Source organism: Rissa tridactyla, chromosome 15 (genome assembly GCF_028500815.1).
Source record: "Rissa tridactyla isolate bRisTri1 chromosome 15, bRisTri1.patW.cur.20221130, whole genome shotgun sequence".
NCBI classification, from domain to species: domain Eukaryota; kingdom Metazoa; phylum Chordata; class Aves; order Charadriiformes; family Laridae; genus Rissa; species Rissa tridactyla.
This window is the reverse complement of record NC_071480.1, coordinates 10531016-10558058: the sequence shown is the minus strand read 5'-3', so window position 1 is coordinate 10558058 and position 27043 is coordinate 10531016. Positions and strand designations below refer to the sequence as shown.

Here is a 27043-nt window from a genome sequence, read left to right as displayed (position 1 = left end):
ACCAAATATCAGAGATGATAAAAAATTCTTTCTCTATCCCCAAATAATTTATATCGGACACTTCAAATGTTTTCTGGTAGGGTCATTAAATATAATCTCCATTTTCTGGTCTCTGTTTTAAAATGATTCAGATTATTTTCAGCAACAAAAGCAAGAGGCCCTCGTATCTGTGTTGAATGTAAATAATTCTGGAGCTAAACTGCGGGGTGTGTTTGTGAAAGAACACAGAGGAATTTGAAGAGACGCGGACCCTTTTCCTTTTACTTCAGATACCAAGAATGTGCTAGACAAAACCGGCAGAAACTAACAAACTACCAGGGCAAAGCTCTCCAGGAAAATATGTGAGGATTAAAGAAAAGTAATTTTAAAAGACTCCACATAAAATACATATTTTGGTCAAAATCCCTTTCCTCACACAGTAAGGCATCTGCTTATAGGTGCAAACACACTCAATCCAGTGACCAGCCACTGAAGAGATTCCCAGATGTCTTAAAGAAAAATGCCTAACATTTAAAATATGCTCATTACTTTGCGACTTTTCAAGAGATCTACAGTAAGCTGGATAGAGATGGGGGTAGTTTAAAATGAAAACTTGAGTTCACAATGTAGCACATTGTGTGTTTAAAGAAGTGCTGTACATGAAATTAATGACACTGTAAATGGATAGACTATCCTGAATTTATTTATCTGTACTTAGCAGGCAATATTTACTTATAAACTGTATTATTAATTTGTTTATAAACTTTAGGTAGTGAGTACAGTGACTGCCCTTTGTGTGTCAGAATTCAGCTACTTTAGCTTTATGCATCCCTCCCCAGTGCATACTGCTGATGTCTGTATAGCACCTTCCCTCTTCTGTTTTTAACCGTTCTGCCTCCATAGCTGATTAACACTGGGTTTCTTGAGGATACATTTTGTATTAATCCATGTGTCCACAGGTGGGACAAATCATTGCAGGTAGATGTTAGCCATCTAGTTGTCATGTTAATCACTGCAACATCTGAATATGCCTAGATGAAGACAAATAGTTCTTTACTGTCACAGACCATATATTCCGAGTGGCATTCCGGCACAGAGAGTAGGGTGCCTACTAATATGAATATCTGGCTCATTCATATACTAAAGAAGTTTTGTGCCTGCTTTGCTTGGCACCCCGTCACTCGTGTTTTGTTTGCTTTAGTTGTCTGGTGGTAACAACAGGCAAAATTACAGTCCCTGTTGTCTCTGAATCTACTGATCTAGTGCCTTAGCAGCTGTGTTGTCACTGATCTTTTCCATTCTGTCCTAAATTCCTGTGGAGTCAGTCTATTAACTGCCTCAATAAAATGTATTCAGCCATATAAACTTTATTGAGATCCTTCCATTGGTGGATCCCATTAGGCCACACACCGTTAGAGGTTGGCAGATCTGTGACAATCCTGGTGTTCATCAGGGGACCAAGCTAACAGAACAAACGTTAAGGCCAATAAATTTGCCAGAAATTCAACAGAGCGATATACCACATGGACACATTTGCTGTATCTCTGTGCTTCGAGCTCTGCTCTTAACATCTTTGGTAGCAAATAATACCACAAAGTACTAGGAATCTTGGTTATCTCGAAGCGCAATCCGTGCATACTAGCAATGCTCTGTTAAAGGCAATCTGCACAGGGAGGGAATGGAACTGAGCTAACCAAAGGAATACGTGCTACTTAAGCTGAGCTAACCACACCAGAGGGAACATTCAGCAGATCTAGTTAAAACTTTCTCTAGTGACAGCTCAAAGGACTGACAAGCAGCTGCTGCTTAGCACAGGTGGTCCTCCAATAAAGGTACAGCAGGCTGGCATTCCATATGTTTCGGGATACTTTGGGGAAATCAGTCAAGACAGGTGGTTGCCCAGGAAGGCTACTCTCCTGTACAGCATGCTTTGCCAGAAGATGTAAAACAAACCCCACATGGATATTCTTAATAATGGCCACAAAGTGTCTGGCTCTCATAGCTGCTATAAAACCTGGCTTATTGCATTGACTGGCAATAAGAGGGATGGCCGAATGGCTAATACATGAGCCAAGCAATATGAAGATCTTCATTAATTCCATGACTTTACCATACATTTTTCTGGGAAGCTTTGGTGACTTCATTCAAACAAAAGGCAGGAGAAAGTGAGGCCTGGATATACTTTTTCTGTAAGAATCATGCACAAATTTGTTTGAAAATGTATTTTCCTGCAAAAATAAATATTTCATGAAAGTGTCTGCTTTCCAGCCAGAGATTTGATGTTAACACGAAAGCCATTCTTCAAAAGCTTTACGATAAATGTCAAGATGTTCTGTGAAGAATGTGGGATTACTAGCTGCATAACAAATAGTGGGTCGAGACACAGAAGGATTGAGCAACCTGTTCGGTACCGCTCAGGTTGTATCTGTAGCTCAGGTTGGAATGGAACCATCCTGAGCATCCCTGCGATGCCTTAACTTGGTATGAATAGTGCCTCTAGTGCTGCTGTGCTCAACCACTGTGCTGAGGGGTCAGCACAAGATCTGTGCACCACTTAATCTCTCTTAGTCTCTGTTTTTAAGGGTCTAAATAGGTCTCTGACTGCTTCTCTGCACAAAGGTATATTTCACCTTAAAAATTTTGGCAGCTTAATTAAGAACTTAATGAAAGATTCATTTTTATTTCCCCGCTGACAATCCACAGCACCCTAGCCATCCTGTTTGTTAAACAGGGTAGTTCTGCCCTAGAAGCTGCACTTGAGCAGTTTGTAAGCCATGGGTGAATCAAGACTACTATTTTGGCAACTTCAGCACTCGACTTGTCCTTCCTGACAGGGACAGAAGCTACCTACTGCTGCAGGGTCCCATATAGCACAAGGGAGTGCTACATCTTGCCCAGAGTTTAAATGCTTCGTTAATATATTAATAATTAATAATGACTAGGCCTTCTAAGAGGCTTTTGAGCAGCAAATACTAGGATTATAACTCTTGAATTCCCAATCTGCAAACCTACAGGCTTAGCTGTGGTCATTATTTGCTGGTTCATATCTGTTTGTTTCTTCATCTGCCACTATTATTTCTTTCCTTTCTTTCTCCCACTCTACTTTTAATGTAACTCCTTCCTTCCAGCTGGCAAGAGAGGCTCCATGGCACATTTCATTGTCGATGATAATGCTGCTCCAAAGAACAGGCCAGTGGGGAGTGGTGAACCATAGGACAGCTGGCAGTACTATCCCTTAGAGATCCCAAAGTCACTAAGTTAATAGCAAGAAACATGCAATCCAACCAACCTGTAGCTGTGCTGCTGCTGAAAGCATCTTTTGCCTGGCTTGAAGTGCTGTTGATGAGGACACGGATATAGACATATTCTGCCTTAGCCATCTGATATCATCCCACATGCAAGACAACTGCAAAAATATATCCAGTTCAATCAGTTTTTATTCTCAGCACTTACAAAAGCAGAAATGAAACTAAAAGCATTTTGGAACTTGGAAAAATCAGGCGATATTGCTCATTTTGAGCTTCTGCGGATGGCAATGAGTTGCCTAGATAAACACGAAACACACTGAATCAGACACAGGAGTTGTTCTGTAAACATCATGCAACTATTTAAATTGCTTTTTGGACTATTGTGTAAAATTGATTTACTGTTCTTTGGGGTGTAAAATTGATTTACTGTTCTTTGGGGTATAAAAATAATGTGAAGATATCTTGAATGATGGCATAAACGTAATATCAACTTTTAAACTTCTGTTATTTCTTTAGGGTCTTCCTCTAATTTTTCATAAAACCTTTATGTAGCCAAGCAGCAATCACTTATATAGGATCATGCATTTAAAAGAGTTAATTGTGCCCCTGTCAGTGACCCGGTCAGAATTTAACCCACATAAATGGTTTGTGAAAATTGCATTTTAACCTGAGTGGAAGGTAAAGCACTTCAGCATTTAGCTTTTTAATGACATCATTTCATATACTCAGAATGATGAGCTAAGGCCTGTGCATTGCTAGCAACAAATTTCTAGAAGCAAGATATGAAATTAGGCTCCCATTACCTTTGTGAACCACAGGAAATCCTGCATAACTGAACTACTGTGAGAGTCATCAATTTCCACAATTGGGATATGATCTTCATTGGTTACTAATAAATTGTCTTTGTAAAAAAATATAACAGATAAGTAGAGTCCCCTAAAGAAAGAAGGAAACATCGTCACACACCTTTCATTTTTATTCACATCCATGCCAAATTTTAGTCAAAGAATCATAGACGTTAAATTCTGAGGAGACAAATTGGATCATGTGGTCTTAACTCCTGTGTTATATAGATCATGCAACTTCAGCCAGTGAATTCTGAAAAATATTTGGGAAGCTTATCACTTTAGATGACGTGAGACTACAGGAATCTAAGAAATTACAAATCTGTTCAAGCCACTGACATCAGTTTTAAATAAGAATTTTTCCAGAGTAAACAGTAGACAATGGAGGCTTTGTGCCCCTTAGAAATCAGAAATTTTACTAAAACTTTTTATCATTAATGGACTTAGTTCTGCCCTCGTTTACTTCAGAGTAAATCTGAAGTAACTCAATTGAAATCAGGTGGGTTGTTATGGATTTACATTAGTGTAATTGAGTGTAATTTGGCCAGCATATCTGCAAAACTGTTTATAGAGATCATTCCTTTCAATATTTACCCTTGCAATTAGTTACACACGTTAAGTAGTTGCTCTACGGAATTTAAAGACTCTAGAGAGCTCTTCTGAAAGAACCAAATTTTTATCAAAATACAAAGAAGAAAAAGCAAACCGAACACTCCTGGCAATGCAAGAAGAAATAATCCAGCATAAGCAACTTCCATTTGCTAAAACAAATTATCAAGGCTGAGGGTTGTTTGGGTCACACTGGGTTGCAAACCTAGCTAAAGATGTTAGGGAATTCTAGATGAGTTGCGTGTTGCCAATGGGCTGTTAAAACGTTATCCGAGCTCTGCATTTTATATTATGAATGAAATAAATACCATAGTTTCATTACTAAGTAACAATAGAGGCAGTACTTCCAAAATACCTCAGTAACTGCACTTTGTATTTGCACAAAATATTTCACTCTGTTACAATTCAAATCCATTTCCAACAGTAACAATTAAAAGGTTCTATTGATTTCAGTAGGAACTGGAGCATTATTTTCCCATCGGCTGCACCAGTCTTACATGCATGCGGTTTTACCAGGTTCATTCCAATTGATTCCTGTTTCATTAGGGGTGGAATCGGGTGCTTTTCACTATTACAAAAGAGCAAGAACTGCTAGCTAAAGCTCAGAATGGCTGGGAGATAAGATGAATGACAAACCGTTTCAGAGTCTTCACAAACTTGTTTGACGAATGGAAAAGGTGCTTCAGGCTTCTGGAAACGGATTGCTTGCGACCAGCATTCTGTAATTTAGAACTTTCTAAAATGGAAAATAAAAAGCAAACCAAACCCAACACTTAAATTTCGGAACCTTTGTCTCTCAAACCACAATACTAAATTTCAGTCAGTGCCCACTATATTCCTTTCAAAAGACAACATTTAGAAACATGCTCAAATACAACTTTTTGCTCATATTTCCATTGTCTTAGTAATATGCAACAGCAAACAATTTTCTGACTTGCAGCACTCAGACTTGGTAAAAAATGTTTTGCTCTAAGCAAAGTGTAGCTTGAACCAGTACTTTGTACTCTTCATTCAGAATGGATGTGAAATTTGCAAGTGGTCTCAGAAACCCAAGAAGAGATTTGAACCATCCGTCAACATTTTAGGGTGTTGTACTTCCTCAGTTTCTGTCCATATATAGCTTAAGCTTCTAAGAACTGAATATTTGGTGCTGTGGCAATCACTAACATCACAGCATCGCCAGTCTAACCTAAGTAAAAGCTTTAAGGAAACAACTAGACGGACCCTCATCTTTCTCTGTATCCCATTACATGCATGTGCTTTTGTTTGGATTTTTTTTTTCCCCATCACAGCAATTTCTACCCACCTGTATTGCTTCAGAGCTTTCACAGTTACATTTGCTCCCTAGTAATCTGGAATCCAAGGAAGAGGTGTTTAACTCATTTGCTCACTTCATGTCAAAGCTGAGACCTGCTGTGTGCCCGCAAGGATCTCTGGACCGGCTCTTTCAATAGAAGAATTTTATAACTTCCAATATTTGCCCAGTATTCTAAAAAATGTGGCTAAATGTTGATACATTGTATTATTTTCCACTTTTGTGAATTTGACTTTATGTCTTTCCTTCTTCCATGCATGGCCTGAGTTTCCTTGTAAGCCAAAGAAAAAACTCGTGAGCTCTGTGACACAGTGTGAAACAGCTGTGTCCAGCTGTGTACCTGTAAGTGGATTTTAGAGGGAATGCCAATAGATGGCGGTGAGGGACACGCAGGATTGTGTAATGTGTTGTCAGTTGTTGTCCACGTATGGCATTTAAAAGGAACATGAGTTTAAAACTGTTTGGGTTGGGGTTTTTTTTTGCATTGCCTTTTGCCATATCCTTCCTGTTTAATGCTGTTGTACAAGAAACAGCAGAAACATTTAATTTTAAAAAAGAATTAATTCTTCAGATATTTACTGTGATCTGGAAAGAACGACAAAAAGAAAAACGTAACTGTGAAACTAGATCTCAGTTTTCCACAATCTGACTGTTTATTTGGATGAAGCCTGGATACCCATCCAGACTGAGGCGTGAAACGCTTTGTGGGACACCCTTCCCCAGTGGGGGAAAAATATGACTCATGAAGAACTATTTGTTGAAAGCTGCTAATCCGTCTGCTTAGGTGTTTGCAGAGGAACATATTTCCCACTTACCTCCAGTGCAGAATAGGAGGTGTCTGACTGTATCTCCTTAGTGAGTTCTAAGTTTGAACATTTAAAGAACATCTAAATTTGCTCTTGTCAAAACCCCATCTGGGGAAGTGCTCAACATATTTTTAAATGATGAATAAATTTGCACCATAATTTGCACATTGAAAACCACAGAAAGAAGACACATTGTTAGCAATAATTACCACTCTGCTGAACAGCAAGTACAAAGAGAACAAGGTTCTATTGGGGGTGAAATCATACAATTCAGATGTATGAGACTTATTAGGTCATCAAATCCATTGTCTTTCCAGTGCAAACTTGTTCCCCATGGCATGTTCTCCAACGCGCTGTTCAGTTTAGTTTTAACACTCATCCAAATCCATGACTGCTCCTTTGATGCAACTGATCTTTGTTTTCTTTTCCTTTGTTTTTCTATCCATATCTCCTCTGGTAATTTTTATTTTACTGTGAACTTCTTTTCAGTATATCACAGTAATGTAAACCAAATGCTACATGAAAACTCCTGTCTTACTGTTTCCTTCTTCCAAGGTTAAGACCAATTTAGGAATATAAATTTCATTCTAATTATGCATTTTTTTTCTCTTTTATATTCAGGATGGAGGGAATGGAGGAGGAAATTGCTGAAGGCAAAGCAACATAATTCTGTATAAAACACCCAGAGACTGCAGCATTAAAATAAGAGGGCACATTACAAGTGCAATATATGTTATTGGGCTATTCAGTGGTTTGGGTTTAGTCCACAGCTTTGCAGAAGCCAACAGCAAAAGAAATGATGTAAAACTAGAAGGAGACTGTAAACTCTCCTACATTGCTATTTGCTTTTGGTTTACAGTGTAGTGTGTCTAGAAGCCAAAAAACATGGAGCTGAGATTAGAGGATAATTTGGATCTACGGGAAATTGAACTGTCTCTCTTATTTAATTAACTAATAAATAACATAGAGTAACCTTTATAGAAAAGCACCAGTTACAACAAAATAAGCTTATATTAGTAAATGATACAGCAATAGAGCTGTGAGCTCTTTTAATAGAAGCTCAGGAGCAAACAAATAGTGGCCAAAATTAGAGAACTTACAGTGATTATTTTTACGTCAGAAGCATTCAAACCTGGGGCAAAGTAGGCAATTAACTACAAAGGTATATTTACAACATTAGCAGTTTTTCTCGTCTCAGTGAAGATGTATAAATGTTTTTTTTTTTTGCAGTTCACTTAAATAGAGCAGATACTTACAAGCAACATAAGTTGGTTGTGGAAGAATGAGAACAAAGTTGCATACTCAGGCTGCCAGTATGCATCTGGGGTCTCTGCTCTAGAGGAATGTCTGTTATGCCGTGCCATTTCGCTGAGGAGGAAGATCATCTGGAATTCTTTGTCCTATCACTAGACAAGCGGGTGCCTCTACTCAAGTGGGGCAGATGTGAGGTAAATGGAATTACCTCAGTGCAAAATTATCTGAGATCTTAGCCCCACAAATCAGCCAGCCTGTGGAACAGCTAAATATCATTTAGGGTGACCCTGAATAAGGAAACAAATTAGCAGAAGGTGAGCTAGATCATACTGAGATCCTGGTGGAGAGCATAAAATGGGGTTTAGAGTTTTGAAAATACATCAGATAGCTGGAAACAAATTCGAACTCAGTTGAAAGCTGCACATTTTTAGCAGTGCAGACAACTGACACTGGGATAATGAGCACAGAGACATAATTCCACGCAGCAGTTACAGGCATAAATAGTGGCCAGACACCTCAATAGCTTGAGACAGCGATAGATTCTGTATTACCTCACCTCCAGGTGGGATGTCTTTCAAAAGAAAATTCTGTATCTCATGAAGAAGCTATTGGCATGACAGTCATATTACTGGGTAGTATATTTTGGATTACAAAGGCAGGCTCTACAGCTGAAACCGTAACTTCTTAAATTCCCTACCTGAACTTCTCAGGCTATGGCTTGGTTCTGAAGCCTGCTTTTATATATTCTTACAAACAATTATAATCTAAACATTTAAAACACCCTGTGGAATCAGAGATCCTTCTCTTTGTTAAACGCAATAAAACCATGTGCTCTGCTTGTGAATCAAACTACAATTAGAACATTTTTATTTCACCTCTGACTTGTCTAGTGAAATACATTTCAACCAGATTTCAGAAAGAAAATATCTGGTAAGCATTTTACTGAAGAGTTGGGTTCCTTTCTTAATGAAGCATTCCACAATTACTTAATCCACTCAGAATTGTTTAGAAAGAATGATCTACAAGAAAAAAATACTTAAAAAATACATTTGAAGTGTTGCCAGGACATACAATTGTAGTAACTCAGTTATGATAGTCTGTAGCATGGTATTATGAAGACAAATGGATGACTGTTGTTTGTAATCATCAGGGTTTTCCAGAAGATTAAACATATGAAAGCAAAGCTTCCTAAGTAATTCCCTAGGAGATTTCATCATATCACAGAGCAGGTTCAAAAGCAACAGCTGATCTAATTCCAAAAGCTCTTAAACTCACTGTACATTCCAATGTATTCTTCCTGGTATTTTTGTAAGCTTGTTTCCTTCAGCCTCTGAAATGCAAAGCACAGGGCAAAAGGCAGGCTGCAGTGCGAAGCCTGAATGAACAGACTTGGGCAAGAGATCTGCATGGAATCTGGGCAATTTAACCCTCCCAGGTCACGCTGGAGCGGTAGCACACAGCCTTGCTCTTCTTGCTCCTCTGTATTCTGAGGCTTTTGCCTATGTTATCCAAGTAATCTCAGGCCTTTTAGATTGATTACCCTCAGTTTTTTCACCTCCCTTGCACTCCTCGTCCACTCTCCTTCAGGCAGCCTGAGCAGCACGACTGGCATGTGCCGCAGAGGAATCAGTGGAAAGCCAAGGTGGGGAGACCCCAGGTTTGAGTCCTGTCTCTTGTCTTCACCTAGCTTTAATTCATGCAGAGCTTGGTTCTGCTCTCATTTATAAACCACAGCAAATCAGTGGTTATAAGCAGATGTAAGGATATTCTACAAACAATGTGCAGCTATTTACTACATCTCTAAAACAAATGAGGAAAACAAAAGTTGCAATATTAATGTATAATCAAAGAAGAGTGTGGTAAAGAGAAGCATGGTAAAGAACGGATAAATGCCTGGGCAGGTCCTCAGCTTATGTATAACAGCATATCCATGCTGACTTCTATCCACGTCAGTCGAATCATGCTAATTTGCATTAATTAAGAATCTAGCTCAGGCCTCTGTATTATATGAAGTGAAAGCCATTATTTGGGCTTTTCGGTCACATACAGTAGTTTATCTCAGATCCGTGATCAAAATCCTTAGTTTTCACCAAGGTTGATCAATACCAGAATGAAATTTCAGAGTCAGTGATGTCATAATTCTTACTTTTTCTGCAAACTCTTTGTCTTGACTCTCTACCAAATTACTGAAATACAAGGGACTGACATCAGTCATATATTTAAGGCAAATTCCGCAGGCTCTTCTATTATGTTACAATCCTGATTTATCCAAAATATACTACTGTGTAATGCTAGCATTACAAGCAATTATGAGATTTTTATTTGGTTGGAGGCAAGGGTGTTGCTCAAGCTGACTCCCCAGTGTAGTACTGCCACATGTAAGCTCCCACATCCTCTCTCAGACACGCAAGAAAATGGTCTGAGCTAAACAGATTTTCTATATTGCTGTTATTTATTATTTAAGGACAAGGAGTTAGGAAATCAACAACAGAGTTGTCTGTGCTTTACTTTGAGACTGGGGTTAATTTCTGGAGCAGTGGAATTTTATAAGAACCAGGCACTGGTGTCAGATTCTCAAAAGGAGGGATTTTCTGCATGTTGTTTATAACTGCTTCTGTTCTGGGCTGGTATGTCAGTAAAACAATTTATACAGAGAATATTCTCAGATATTCCATCACTTGTTCCCTGTTGACTAGGAAGGTGCCCTGAAAGACCTGCGATGTGCACTAACTTCAGAAAGGAAAAAAGACTTATTTAATAGCATGAAAAAGCTATGTAAGAGATAGACTACATCATCTGTATTTTCAGTACCAAGACCACCTGCAAGTGATAATGCTTGTATGAATTTTAATTAGAGAAACAACATTTTCTTGCATTATCTCCTTTCCCTTTCCAAGCAACATAGCTGAATAGTTTAAGTTGCTATGGTTACAATGGGTTGTGGCAGGCTGTGGATCATCATGACAGTGACATATTTGCACGTAAAGAACAAAGGCCGCATCTTTCCATTTCAGCCAGATGATTTTAGCCCGAAGTATTTCTATGATTTTAAATCAATTGATGCAGCTTGACATAACAGTCATACTAGGTGAAGAAAAATGAAAACTTCATGGTAGTTCAACTTTTCAGTTTAAAATAAGTTCCTTTGCAATGAAGCATTATTCCAGTTAGAAGTTTATTTTAAGAAAATAAATAGTACTTTTCAACAACCCGTATAGAACAGGAGTTTTTATATATGCTTTAAAAAGAATGCCAAGCTGTTGCCTTGGCTCTTGAGCTATTAAAGTCACAGTCTGTTTCTCATGAATGAGGAGCAAAGAGCTGGCTGAGATTCGAACTCTCTCCTAGTTTTGATCCAGTCTATTTGAAAATGTAGCAATCTTATCTTCCCACTGCATTGTGCAAGTATTTTTCATTATAGATTGGCATCACATCCACTAGAGTACTTAGTGTCTTCCATTTGGAGGCAGCCACGTCCCCTCTTTTGATCCAAAACAGTTGTTAACTCTCTAAAGTATTTCTTTATATCAAAAAATAAAAGAGAGATCCTTGAAACATTTTAGTGGAATGCTGTGTGAAACTAATTTGTGGGAAAAAACAAATCAATAGGTGTGTAGGGTACAGAGGGAGAAAGGGTGTGTCTGTGCTTGTGTGCATTCTAGCTTTCAGATGTTTCCATCCAACTAATTTCAAGGGTTAAGAGCAAGATAGTGCGCTAAAGTGATTCCAGATGGGCCAATATTAATATCTTTCTTTTCCTGATGAATGAGAAGGTATGACCTAGTTAGAAAACTGCTAAAATTACAGGCGCCACAGAGGCTTCAGCTGGTGCCCTACCACATAGATATTTATACTTACCTCTGCAATTATAATGCTGATGAGCTGCTCGAACCTGCTGAAGGAGACGTTCCAGGGCCTCAGTGTGTCCCCTGTGCCGAGGTTCTCTTCCACTGCAGTCTTTCCAGTCTATTGAACAAAGGAAATAAACAGAAATGAAACACAAAGGAGCAGGAGAAGGTTTTAAAATATTTCCTTGCCTCTGATATTTCTTGGCTTTAGAGGAGTTTTACATCTGGGCACGCAGGAAAAAATGGCAGTTGTTTCTAAGTCTGCTGTTATTACTTGTACAATAAGTTTCCTTTGCCTTGTGCCTGTGAGGTAATTAATCGTAACGATTATTATCAAAGAGTTCACAATCAGCTCCTAGAAGCTCCTGTAGCGACTGAGTAGACAACGGCTATTTCTCTTTGGTACGTAAGTGGCCTCTGTTACTGCAGTGTCAGGGCTGCTCTCAGCCTGTACCGTCCTGACGGTACAGCACCTCGCTGAGGTCACACTGCTGCTCCCTCTGCATTTTGTTGAGACATCAGGAGGATAAACGCCTCTCCTACAGTTATATAGGAAACCCATTGCAAAGCAGAGAATGAACATCTTCCTACACCCAGAGCTAGCTGTGTAGCCACAGAAACATACTCTGAGTAAAATCGCTTCTGAAAATCTGCTCCCAGCAGAGGCCTGAACAAACGCCGGCAATTCCTGCCCTAGAGTCTACGGTCTGCTCAGCACTGCACTCGTGAGGCAAGAAGCTGCGGCTTCTGTCACACATACCTTCCACCTACAAAAGACGTGGTTTTCACCCATTTGCTGCTAGCTACAATCTCAGTCTTGATTTTAAAAAACAGGCAATCTTCTCACAAATAGGAGATGAAGCTGTGTGTATCAGAGAGGAGCTTTTTAATTCCTGACTTGACTACTTTCATACTTTCATTATAATGAGAAAAAAGTATTGCAGCAGTTTCATGACTCAAAGTGGATCAAGTTATTAAGAGATCTGTCTGCAAGAGGGACTTGCTTCCATCTTGCTGGCATAGAGGCCATGTACATATTCACAGACACCAACAGTTTGCTCACTCACTAAATATACAGATCTAGTTTCTAGTGCAAGTTTGGCGTCAAGCATTCCTTCCAACAGGCTTACTATTCCAAGGATATAAATAAATATTTGCTGCCATTTAGTACAGCACCTAGAGTAAGCCCTATGAAAGGATGGAAAGAGAAGACATTTGCTCTGCTGATAGCCTGTGGGCAATGGTAACAGCTGCGGAGTGGCTGTCCTGCATGTTCTATGCTTTTGCGGAGATCAAGGGCCAGCTGCATTTATAGCTCTGTGTGGGGAGGCCAGTTCTTAGATCTCTTGTGAGCAGCCAAGAGGAACCAACTGGAACTCACCAATCTCAAAGTGCTTTGGTGTCATCAAACTGGTAGAGTTTTGAACAACCTCATGATTTCTCTGTCCCAGTGGCTTCCAAACTTTCTGAGCCTTCAGATTGCTGACTACCTTAAAAATGACATTGAAATCAGACCAGCTTCTCACATACTAATGAGTAAGCCTAGAAATGTTACTATCCACTATGATTTCACAGACCGGCTGTGCAACGCTGGACACAACATTCCAGGCTGCCACTGTGTCTGTGGGGAAATGGGAGGGCAGTGGCAAGCATTCACTGTCATGCTGCATGGGTGCATCTCCAAGGATGTCACTAACCTTTGATGCTCTGGGATTGGAATGGATCAGGATTAAGCCCTGAAGCTTTCATTTCCCTTGCATATTCTTCTGGCTGCCGTTACAGACAACTTGGAGAGTATTAATGTATTCACATTAAATTTTTAGCTTAGGGCCATATTTTGTTATGCAACACTAGTGTAATTTCAGGTTGCTGCCGCCTTGCCAAGCACAAATCTGCTAGTTTTCAAAACCGGTGGTGAAGGCAGTCGTGTGGATAAAGAAGCTCTGCCCCCAGTAACTGCAGCAGTAAATAGCATCTTGACTCTCGAGCTAAAATTCTGATCTTAGTATTACTTAATGAAAGAATTTACATTTAGGCTCCGATGGTCTCACTTGCTGTAAAACTTAAGCATGTGTCGCTAAGGATACCCAATGAAAATACCACGTTCTTGCCCGGTATCTGTATACAGTAAGCCGAGTCTGCCTAACGCTTCTGTGTTCACCAACAAAGAAAACATAGATATGGAGCCCTGAAGAAATATTTCTCTTTGCCATAAACTCACAAAAAATCCCATATATATCAAGTGATGCTCCTGCTCTCCTAGAGAGAAATCCAAAAGACTCCTTTTGCTACCTTGTCTGCCTTTCAGAGAAACACCCCCACAATGATTGTCCCAGGCACTTCAGTAGTACTCCCATGGATGGTACTGCTCTCCCTGGTGGAAGCAAGGACTTGGCTGAGTTCTGAGCAGCAGCACGTGACAACGTGGCCCTAATGCCAGCAAGTCTAGGACTTTCTGCTACTCTAAAGCACAGAATCCCCGAGACACTAGGCATGGGAAATGGACTTAATTCTCTGCATAGTTTTTGTGTTGATCCACTGAAATCTGCAGGAGAACTTCCCTCACATCCAAAAGCTTTGGAACTGGCACATATTGTCAGATTTCAGAAGGTTAGTAACAGTGGACAAGAGATAGACAGGGAAGACAATGCCATATGCCAAAAGCTAAAATTCGTATCATACAAAGCTGCATTTTTAAGTGCCACCTGTCTTGCCAGGAGTGTCCTGTTCTTTGGGAATATTTAGCTGAATAACTAGCAGCTACTATAAAAGAGTGTGTTTCTCAGTTGATGTAAATTTTTGGTTTGTGGGGCCAAATCCTGTGTAGTTACACCTGGGTATAGTCAAGGTAATTGCATGTCACTAAGTTACTCAAAACAACCCTATCGTAGTGAGTTATCCACATAGCCAAGAGTAGAATTTTGTCCCACGAGTGTAGCATATTTTTGTTCTCAAAGAGAATATTTTTTTAGCCTAGTTCTGATTTTATTCTGGGGTAAACAAAAGCAAAATTGAAGGAAAATGGGACAATGGTACTGCAAGAGCCTCATTTATCCAATCCTTTCCAGTACAACTACTGAGATTAGATACATCTTTCTTTATTTTCTCACATTAGCATGCAAGGTTATTAAATTATTACATTAGCCTAATAAAAACAAGTGCTAATGCAATAAAATTAGAAGTCCCACTTTACTGCATTAATCAATGCAAGGGAAGCTGTAACATGCTGAGCCAGTTTGACGGTGAACACCAACTCTGGAAAAGCAACTAACAATACAATTTGATTATAGAAGACTAAAAATTACACATAAAAAAATCATAGTCCTAATGGAGTCTGAGAAAACCTGTCATTGGTTTGAAAAGGAAGAAAGGCTTTTGGACATGTCTGGAACATTTTAGTGCTTATGAGCTAAATCCTATCAACATACGTGTCCACACTGGAGTATTTTACATACAGGATGCTATGAGAATGGTCCAGTGAATGGGATCTATAATACTACAAGGCAGAACATACAAAATTAGGTACGATACATGTAAGTGTTTTAGTTCTAGCAGTTCAGATTCAGGTTTTGATCCATTCATGTACTGACTAATGAGGTTCCACATAGCAGAACCCTATTAAGGGAAATAAAGATTAAAATATTTCTAATTTTTCTTAAGTCTTAGTGACTAGATGACAATGTTCTGTCAAAGGACTGGAGAGGAATAAAAAATTAGACAAATAAATATACATAAATAATTACTTTGCTTATTTTGGGGGTGGTGGTAGAAGGCGTTGAGTTTTATTTATTTGTTTATTTCACTCCTGGATGACTGGCAATTAAATCATGAACTCCAGAATATTTTTCTGTTCTTTGAAGAGGTAGAAATTCTGACAAAACAGCATCACTAATCAAATTAGGAGGGTAGACAAACTCAACTTACTTGAAGGAGAAGCATATGCAGGAGTAGATTTGCGTGGAGGTCCCCATCCTCTCATGTTGTATGCTGAAACATGGACATAATACCTCTGGCCCTGCAAATGGAAACAACTGGAGTCAAAACTATCACTTGACTCAAAATCTTGGCTGTAATAACTGGAGAGCAGTCTCTCCCAAAGATGCTTTCTTTGAAAAACTTAAATAGCTTTCAGCAGCATCAACTGATGCACCATGACAGATTGAAACATAGTACAAAGATTTCAGGACAGCTGATCTGCTGAGGGTTAACAGAACACACCAATTCCAACCGGCAAACCGCAATCCCTTCTACCAAGGCCAAACCCTGGGAACTCTTACAATCAGACTTCAGGAATAGGGTCCCCCCTTTTTCCTGTTGTATTTAAGAGAGTCTCTCTACCAGCACAGCAATGCAAGAAGCTTCGCTTGGCAGCCACTGAAATCAGTCAGATCTTTATCACTGATTTTGATGCATAAATCTAGATCAATGGAGAGCACTTCTGAAAGTCTAACTTCTAATTTAAATATGTTATATACTTTGGATAGTACAGTCAAACACATAGTAAGCTCTCTGCCTGTGGAAGTGACTGTACAAGCTTGCTTGATTTTAACTTAAGAACAGTTACTTTGTTTTGTTGTTAGAAAATGAGAAACAGTAAATGCATATTGTGTCTCAGCTCCCTGGAAGACAGTGTGCTTCAAATCAAGGATTTCTTCATATAAAAGGCTAGAAATAACGAATATTGTTTCTATTCTATGTAGATAATTTTATATTGTGCCCATTGCTTACTCTTTAAAGTTAATTTTCTCATTTTGAGAGCCCGTGTTTTGGGGCACTGGCCAAGGGTCACGTGCATCCCCCCCCTACTGTAAGTTTGTAGCCTGATTCAGTGTGCAGTGAATTCAGTGGAAAGGCTTCAGCTCAGAGGATGCCGGATTGTTGTTTCCAGTGGAAACAGTTGTATTTTGAACAAGCTTTATTTTCATCAAGTATTTTGTGAATTAAATTTTTTTTTGCACAAATGATCCTGAACAGCCTATAGGAAAAAGACTTTCAGACACATGGTCAAAATCATTCTGCTTAAGAATCCATATGAATGCTTATCAGTTTTCTCCATCGCTGACCCAGTTCTTATCAGTGTAAAACATTTATACAAAAATAAATAACAGAATTGAAAATTATTGCCATCAACATGTGTGTCCCTGGAAGAAGTAGAAGAGAAAGAAGTGTTATTTTAGCTATCGGTCATCAGAGTTGGGACTAGATCTTTTACGAGCCTTTGATCTGCACTAAGATTATCCTGTGATCCAGAAAACAGCAGCTTTCACTCCGGTCTTTTCTGATCTCCCCTAAGCATGACAACTTCTAAAGCAGTTCATGCTGTCTGTCTATTCCTATGTGACTTTAGGATTATGGATACCAGACATATTATGCTCAATGACTGGAATGTGTTGCTAGAAGAAAGGCGCTCTACAGTTATTACCAACAGGCATGGGCGCAAATTATCTGTGTCTTTGTATCACCGGGGCGGCAGGGGCCATCGAGATCTAAGTAAGTGAGTCATTTGGCACTTACCGTTCTGAGACCTGTGATGGTGCACCTCAAAGACTGAAGATTATCCATAATTTTTTCACCAACCAAAGGAGAAAAGTCTTCTGAAGAGCTCCATTCCACTAGGAAATAAATAGCAGGAGAAAATCAAATCAGATACCAGTCCAGGCAAAGAAATCAAAGTACCTGAATCACTCACAGGTTAACTTTTCTCCTAGCTGTTTTCCATTCCATGTGGATACTAAAGGTCATACTTAACAATAATGTTTAGCAAAACTTCACACAATAATTAAATTATATCTCTGTGTATGAGAGAGAAAAACAAAATACCGCTCAAAAGCTTTTCAGGAAAGAATGCTTAAAAATACACTACCATACAAATTACGTTCAGTCAACATTTGCCCTCATTTAAACAATTTCCTTTTAAAGAAAGAGAAGTAGTGGAAAAGATTAGGTAGAGGATTTGGACCTGCTAATGCCATGTGGCAGTTTATTCATTCAAACCAACAAAAAGTGCTGTTTTGCACTTGGATGTGCATAGGTAGGGCATGGGCAGAGAGTCCTTTGGGCTCCACAGGTCCATAAACCTCTCATCACCAGCCTTGGCTAATTTGTATAGAAATACCCTGCTTGGACTAGATTTGACACTCACTGGAGTCTCTTCATTGGGGTCAGTGGGTTCTGGCTCTCTTGTCCAAGCTTGATTCTGCTGTGGTCGCTGAAATTACAGAGCTCCACAAGGACCTCTTAAGTTGTATCCACTTTTGAAGCGAATTAAGTGGCGCTGGGCTGACACATCCCTACCAACCTGTCCTGCAGCCTAAATTACTACGGGCACCTTCACCAAAGGGCTCTCATCAACTTGTACAGGTGACTCATATTCCTGCTTAAATGGTCATGGAACAAGTAGTCCTTCTGTCAGTACTCTTCCTCAGTACTTGCAAAAATGAATGTGCACGTAAAATAGCATCAAACAGACCATGAAAAACTACTAGATTATTTTTGTAAAAGAATATATGCAAGTGGGGAACTGATACTTTATTTGCATATTTATTATTGTTGAGTCAATAACTTGGAATAGATCAGAGGGTATAGGTATTTTAATTTCAGCATGGAATTTTGGAATTCTTTGGAAATTTGGAAATTTGGAATTTTGATCTTCTGGCTGTGTCACACTGGCATTTTCATGTTAAAAGAAAAAAGCTTCTCAGAATTTTTCACTCAGCATATACAACACTTAACTGCCAACACATTTTCTAAAATAGCCAAGTATCAATAGCACAACTCATTTTTCCTTTCTCTCCTAATTGCTCTTTTTCTGTGATTGCAGTTTGTGAATGCACAGCATGCTCTGCAACATTTTTGTATTTGCCGCAGTGAAAAGGGTATTGGTTTTGTCTATTGTCTTTGAACTTTTTCAGTGTATTTTTTTGTAGTTTTCCATGAGGTTTTAAATACCAGATTACTGCTACCTGTAGTGGAAGCAATCTCTGTACATTAATATGAAAATGTAGAGACTGCTAAGGTACCGTGTTGTAGGTTGTTGTTGACAATTTAATTATGGGAATGCTTATATGTACCATTGAACTTGATGGCCTGTCAGAGTTTCCATTGTAAACCCTGATTTTCAGAGTTTATAACTCCACTGTATTAAATCATTGAGGACACTGTATACATGCTGCACACTTAGACATGTTGTCTGTTTTCCAGAAGGATAAATTGGAGAAATCCTGTTCAAACTGCTGAACATGTTATCAACGGTCTTGCAGCCACTTCAGATACCATTTTTCTTTTCAAAGTTTCATGTAAAGCAAGATACTGTCACTCAAGACAGATTCTGCCAACAAATCCTGTCTTCATTGAAATTCCCAGGCACGACTGACTGTGCTTCTCAGCACGAGGGGCAGTGCTAAAGTTGAGCTTGAGGCAGCACTAAACAAAAGCCAGGGGTGAAATAAGCAGCTTTAAACTGCTTTTGAGCTTCCCAAGTTTTTAGCTGTTCTGTGGTCTGGAGAGTGCCCAAACATAAACTGGTCGTTCAAGCGGTGTATTTAAATTTGGGTAGCTTACAGAAATTAACATTGCAGCCCTATTCTTGATGTGGGTCCCCTCCTCAACCCTTCCACTTGTATTCTGGCATTTAGAAGAGTGCTCCTTATCACTGCCCGTAGAAGAATTAACTGCCTTAATCTAGACAGGATTGTAATCCTAAACCTTTGCAAGCGTGTGTACAGCAGAAACACCACGATAATAGTAGTATGACTAGCAACAGCATGGCAGTTTGTTATCCGGAATAATTGAGGACCACCGAGTTCAGAGAAAGAAGCTGAGTTACCAAGGGGAGGAAAGGCTGACGTTGCCTATAAAGCCATCTCAGGAGCAGGTGAGGAATTGGATTTTGAAGTAATAAATCACAACTGATTTATATGAAATAATACATCACAACTTGGCTGTGATGTTCTAGGGCAAACTGTTGCCCCAACTCATGGTGTTAGTGAAACCCCATGTTCAGGGCAAACACCTTCATCCTCTTACTGGGTGATGCCGTGATCTCCCAGTCCCTTGAAGGACGACTACTCGCAAGGAAGGGCAACCGAGTCTGCTACACCCTTCACGAGGTCCTGAGGAGAGCTGTGTACCCCCCTGTCTTCGGGGGTCTTCACTGCCTGCTGGGCTGAGGCTCAGCTGTGCTTCTCATTATACAGCCAAGCAATGCCAGCATTTTGCATTTATTTTTTTAGCTTACCCTGCGGTGGCTGAGCCCCATGACATTTAGAACACAGGAATTTGAGATTAGCTTGTGCATCAGGTTATGGTTATCATTATGATTGAGAACCCCTCTTTTAAAGGATATTTACCTAAAAAGATGGTGTATACAAAGTTACTCAAAATTCAATTTTCAAATATATATATTTAAAAACCTCACATTTGGAAAAAACCCTGCCCCTCAGTTTCAATAAAAAATTCCATAACTGAAAAATAAATATTTTTTGAGCAGCTGCATTGGAATAGTGCCTTCTTTTTCCCCTTGTTTCAAAATACTACTGAAAATATATCAACAGGATGCACTGAAGCATTGCTATTTTTGACAGAATGTCATTCTCTGACTCATTATATCTGTCATACAGAAACCCATAACAAATTTTGGAATTTTTTGCTTACTTTTGATTTCAACAAAATTTTTTCCCCATGATTTTACTGATTCAAGTGAGAATAGCATGCCATGATACATTTTTAAACAAATGCAAATCAACTTAAGTAAATTATCACTTAAGTTTCTATCTCCTGTTATACATTACCTGATTTCAACTATCTACTGTAATGGTTGTCTAAAACCGTTGTCTAAATGGTTGTCTAAAATTAATACATAATACTCTACTGTACTCATTCATTAGGTTTTAAACCTGTTAGGAGGATGTGAATACCGGTGTCCCTATTTTACAGGTGGGAAGATGAATGCAAGGAGAAAGAGGCAGAGCATCTTGTTCTCTCAGCAGGCCCCAAAACAACAAGGGACAAACTCCTATGCCCTATATTACATGTATGAGGACAGTGTTGCTCACACCTTCTGGCTCTGTGGGATATATGTAGCTCTTTCTGGTACCAGTACAAAGGTACACATCCACAGTCTCACCCGTGTGATTAACCTGGATATAAAATTGCTTAACTTCTTTTTGCATGAGCAACTCATCATGAAGATTTTGCTAAATCTTTGCCTACTTTCTGAGAGCGCGCGCTGGGAGAGACTGCTCTGGTAGTAAACAAAGAATATCAACCATTTGGGTAACTCTGAAGTACTTGGGACTTTAAGAAAGGACAAAAGGCTAGCTAACCTCAGGACTTTAAAAATTGAATATAAAAATGCTCAAGTATAAAAACCTGAAGATGAAGAGGGTCCTTTATAAGAGCCCAGGAACAAGAGCTGGTCTTGTAGACTGTAGACTGTACCAACTGTGCTGTAAAGGACCTGAAAGCTGTTGGGTGAATTAAGGATGGAGCATGTTCCAGTCCTGTTCTGAACACCCCAAAGGCCTGCTTTGTGGTGAACGCTGAATGTCTTCGCTGTTGCGGCTTTCCATCTGACACTTCACGTTATGTCAGAGCAGGGGTTTTTTTGTGTGTTTAATATATTGGTCACTATGTGTTTTAATGAAGGTGCCCTGTATTCCAGAGCTAGCAAATGCACGATGTGTTGCTGCGGTCGCCAAGATAAGTAGTAATTTTTAAATAAACAGCAGTATAAACAGTTACATAAAACTCATGTAAATTGCTGGCACATAATTTTAGACTGGCTTAAGTTATGTAACCGACTTGTGGCCAAGTTGTTTTTTTTTTTTAATACTCAATTCATGCACCTTAAAATAAAGGGAGAGGTTTATTTTCACCTGTTTCTTTTCCACTCACCATCTTTCTGTTATATGGAGCAAGCCTTAAACAGCTTATCAGAGAGACTGACAAACAGACAGGAAACAAAGTGAAGGCACAAAACACCTCCTGACCCTATTGTAGATTCATTCAGGAAAGCACCTTCTCCCGAGTCAAGTAAATAGCCTGAGCCACAGTAGAATTTGTCACTTCTCTTGGCATTTGTTTTTGCTTGCACTTAAGTTACTCACTGAATTGCTGAGTAGATTAATTAGACTGAGGGACATGAGTTCTGTTGCTAACTTGATGGAGTCTACAGAGTACTGTACTGAGCTGGGATTCTGAGTTTTATTCTTGCATTCGCTACTGACTTGCTGCGTGACCTTGGGCAAAGCATTGTGCCACTATGGCTTTTAACCCACACTTAAGCAGCAAGGATTCTCTCTCCTTCCCTTCCTCCCCAGGTCCAGGGCCTAGGCTGAAGGACGCTGTGATCTTAGCTTCTGTTTCCAGGGGCCTCCAAACAAGTAATTGCAAGCTTCCCTTGAAATGTAAAACTAAAAGAGAGCACTAGCACCAGAAACCACCACACACCATCTTTTTCTGCCTGCTGATCTTTACGAAATAATTTTAATAATTTACACTTACAATGTCTTAGCAGCTTGATTTAAGGATATTGAACGCTGCCATTCATGCGAGTGAAATCAGGGTGAAAGTACCTAAACAAATATTTAGAAGTATAACACAAATGAAGAGAGTAGAACACTAGTGACAAGCAGGAATCAGTTTGTTGGTGCAGACAGTATCACCAGCTCCGACGGAGAACACGGCAGTATTTGGTCAGCTCCACCCCCTGCCTTAGACTGTTCTTTCCAGCCTGAATTAAGAAAGGAACCCAGTTTTTGCGGATTTGGATTCAGGCTTTATTTGTGCCTCTCTCATGTTTGGAAATTCTCCACAGAACGATAGGAGAAAGACAAGTCATACCAGCTGTAGGGAGAACTGACGGAGATCCCAGCATAGTGCTTCCATTAGGAAAATCGAATGTTTGGCACCGAGGAATCTGTATTTGTTCCCGTGGATTTGCTTTTTTGCATGCATTTATTCATCCATAAATGCACACTATCTTAGAATGTCTGGAGTTGGTTGCATTCTGCTCAATAAGAGCGTAGACAAGGACAATATGATACAAGCCACAGCGTTTACAAAAGGAACAAGTGAACTTTTAATTTTTTTATTTACTTAGGGGCAAATTGGGATTTACTACACTGCCTAAGTGACTTAGGCATACTGCTGTGCAAACACAGAAGTTAAAACAGTGTAGTCGTGGCCCGGCACTAGGATTTCTAGCTACCACTGAAATTAAAACCTGACCTCCTAATTGCTCCAAATACCAGCGTTCATTATTTTGGATTTTACCTATTATTCCAGTTATTTCAGTAAACTTATTCAAGGCTCTTTGTACTGGGTCAGTAGAAATATCAGTAAGGCTGAAGAGGAATGAAAAAGATGCAAAACCACACAGCACCGTGTCCACCTGAAGTAAATAAAGCACCGCTGTGTTTTGGTGCGAAAGAGCTATGGGCAGGTTTAAGGGCCTCTCATCAGAGCAACAGCCAGAACAGTACCAAGAAGAGCATTCCTAGACTATTCCTGGAGAGCACGTCTTCATTTGAAGCTCCCATGGCTGTAAAGCTTCATGATACTTGTTTCAGAGAATTTTTTTAATAATCAAATACTTTATTTGCAGTAAAGCTTCCTCCCAAACAGCTGTGGGCTCCTTTACCTTTTGCGCCTGCTAATAATAACTGATGATGTTAAATAAGCTTTCTTGTGGCCCTGTTTCTGTATGTTCCTCTGACCCAGGGCAGAATACTCTATTTTATGTCCTGATGTTTGTGGGAAGCATTATGACAGCAGGCTGGGTGCCAGAGACACATCTTTGTTTGATCATGGTTTCACTAGTTCATCTTATAGCCAATCTACGTTATATAAATGATTTATAAGATATTATTTTTATTGCATTGCAATAAAATTCTCACGAAGATAAAATAAAAAAAAAATATTGACTGCTTTCTTTCAAGTATTTAATTAGTGTTTCCTAAGTACTAACAATTCTTTATCCATTTGTAATAAGGTTAGTATTCCAGTACACGAAGGAACTTTTTTGCTTTCTGTGAGTGAAAATGTCATTTCTTACTAACATTTTATAAATAACTAAGAAAATTATTTTATAATAACGAAGAAAATGTGCCATGTGGGTGCACAGTGCCTTCCAACATGGGCCAGTGGTTAAAAAGCCACAGCGGATTATAATAACAGCCAAGGTTTGTGTCTCAGCCCTGCAATGACAAACATATCCCACTCTGGCTGTGGAAAGAAGTCAGAGAAAATACATGTTAGAACCATGAAAAGGGATTGGAGAATAAATGGGGTTCTTATGCAAAGGCTTCACATCCTAGCAAGGTATAACGGGCTTGGCTCCGATCTGCGAATTTCCACTCCCAGTGGGTCTGTTTTACTCATGTAATCTGTGTAACCAAAGCCGGTGGGGAACCTTATGAGTGTAAGGACTACGCATCTGTGTGAAGCATGCATGGGTTAGGCACAGCTTTTTCCCAAAACATAATACATTACAATCTAATTAATAAGGAGCAGTTGGGAAAATGGAAATGAAAAAGTAATCTATCACAACGTATGAGACAAACCAGAGCACTGCTTAGCACTGTTGACAAAGAGAGTAAATACACAAACCCTAATTCAAGTAATCTGTTTCATAGGATTCCACTGCTTTTCCTCTCGTTCTCCTGTAATATGTTTTTAAAGAGGGATTTAGCCGCATAGATGTTAATTAGTTATATTTAAAGCTTTTATTTCTTTATAAACTAATCCCTCCAGTAACTTGAAGAGCTTTCATCTCTCCTTAGCATTGCAGCCAGGTGTTGCAGGCAAAAGATTCTTGACTTGGGGAGTTTTTACTTAATTTAATTTATTGTCAATTAATACAAACTTCTAATCACTCATTCAGAGTGAGAAAAAGAAAGCATAAGCAATTAAACAAACATTTAAGTGAACACCTTTCCACTCAACTTAAGTCAAACACCTATCCTCCCCCTTTCTTCCTCCCAACTTCCCTTGTCTCCACCATGGGGTTCCACTCAGTGATGGGGTTTTCCATCGCATTTAGGGCTAGCCAGGCCAGTTGTGGCCAGCACCTGGCATCTCCTGACCTCCCCCCACATCTGTGGCCCCTGGCTACTGAAACCTGACACATGTGCCCAACACAGTACTGAGGTGGGAGCTAAGAGGGGGCTCACGCGTGAAGTCATTGGGTGCTCAGACATGAGTTAATAGGGCACTCGTGTGAACCAGCTGGGTGTTCATTAGTAAATTAAATGGGTGCTCATGCATGAACTGATTGGGTGCTCATGCATAAATAGATCGGGTGTTCATGCGTGAACTAATGGGGCACTCATGCATGAAAACAGCAAACCCTGCAATTTATGCTCGATATGTGATGTAAGAGCTTGAAGCAGATCCAAAGGCCGGATTCCAAATTTACATTAATTTATCAGTTCTGTGGGTCATATCTAATTACTAGAACAGTATCATGTTCTGGTTGGAGAGGAAAACTAACTATGTTTTAGACTCTTTATGCTTGTAAATGGTCCAGAAAAGTCCATGATGGACCAGAGAAGACTTCAGACAAAGCACTGAGCAGGAAAACTTTGCCACAATCCCTCTGAAGACATTCTGGTTTTGTTTAAATCTCTGGAGAGGAAGCATTCCTAAACCCAGGAATCAAAGATCTGCTAAATCAGGAACCTCCTTCGAGGCAGAAGCTGAAGGAACTGAAGTCAGTTCCAGTCCTGCCATTGACTATAAAAAAATTCACGTCTTCTATGTCATACCTATGAACTGGAAGCATTAACACTTAGCCACATACAAATGGTTTTTAAAAGTACTTATTAATTTTGGTAAGTCAAAGCAAATGAAAAAGGTAAAGCAATGTCTAAAATTCAGCAACATCATGATAGGAACCTTTTTTCTTAGACAGCAAAAGCAGACAAAACCAGAGCCTATATGTCTGGGCTTTCTCAGAGCCATTCATCCTGAGCTGCTGTTCAAAATCCGTATAAAACACAAAGCAGGAGGAAAGAATGATTGAATTGAGTAACCGGTGTCTGATCAACTACATTAGTTAATTACACCATCATTTAATATGTGATCCATGTTCAAAGGTGTTTTTAAATACACAGCAAACCTAAAAAATAGAAGTTCTTAAATTTTATGTTGTCTGACACATACTACAGACATTGAGAGGAGCTAGAAATAGAAAGGTTTGTTTTAACATTTATACATTTCTGTACTTGCTAGGCATAAAAATAGAAGTCAAATTGCACAGTCCCGTTAGCTACCAAAATGTAATGTGCAAATAAAGTGCCCAGGAGACCTAATAAAATGCCATAAATGAACTACTGTAAAAAATATCAGACCACACCTATTCAGCAGGATGAATTCAAATGTCTTACAAAGAAATGTATTCTCTTTCCTTTTTATGGAGTAAGAACTGTTTTGAGGAAAGAAAGAATGAGTTTCAAAATATACAAAGAAACTTCGGATAATAAGTGAAAACGGTTTGAAGATCAAGTTGAATGCAGAATGCAATTTAATTCCAATATAGACTGGAACAGGATCAAGCAGTGACACAGCATCTACTTTAGAAGATGCACAGGTATTAATATTAAAGCACTGTATTTTCATACCTAATATTCACTTCTACAAGTATTCATTTCTATAACCAGGGTTCTTCTAGAAATCAAAGAAAGCACAGGCTTGCTGTTTTCTCCCCTGCCACTGCTATGTGAACAGTTAGTTGCCACTAAAGTGGAGAAAAAAGCTGGAGATGTCATATATATGTATGTATTTAGGTCTTTGTGTAAGCTCTGCGTATTAGACTAGCCAAATTTGTCTGGAGTCAAACCCACCATACGTACTACAAGGATCACTGCAGGAAACCTGCTACGGAACAAATCCAAACTTGATCAAACATGGCAAGTCAACTACTGATAGACAAATCAAACACATACTACAAAACATATGGTATATGCTGTTTGTACGTGCTCATAGGAACAAGCAGAAGCCGATGCAAAATGATAAGATTATTTGGTTGGGAAAGGATTATCCCTGAGAATAAAACATGCAGAATCACACAAAATTTGTAGATAGTTTTTGTAAAATCTTTTTTCACATTGAAATTTTCAATGAAAAATTTCCATTGACA

The 27043-nt window shown here is 39.2% G+C and overlaps 1 protein-coding gene across 1 annotated transcript in view; it reads right to left on the bottom strand.

Moving 5' to 3' along the window:
* Positions 1 to 27043, bottom strand: part of ANKFN1 (ankyrin repeat and fibronectin type III domain containing 1) — a 126787-nt gene that overhangs the window by 16614 nt on the left and 83130 nt on the right. The window contains exons 7-12 of the mRNA XM_054221745.1: positions 17419 to 17516; positions 15829 to 15919; positions 11915 to 12022; positions 5318 to 5417; positions 4031 to 4163; positions 3269 to 3385 (exon numbers count right to left, since the gene is read on the bottom strand). Of these exons, the coding sequence (XP_054077720.1) occupies positions 3269 to 3385; positions 4031 to 4163; positions 5318 to 5417; positions 11915 to 12022; positions 15829 to 15919; positions 17419 to 17516 (647 nt within the window). The remainder of the gene's footprint in view (positions 1 to 3268; positions 3386 to 4030; positions 4164 to 5317; positions 5418 to 11914; positions 12023 to 15828; positions 15920 to 17418; positions 17517 to 27043) is intronic.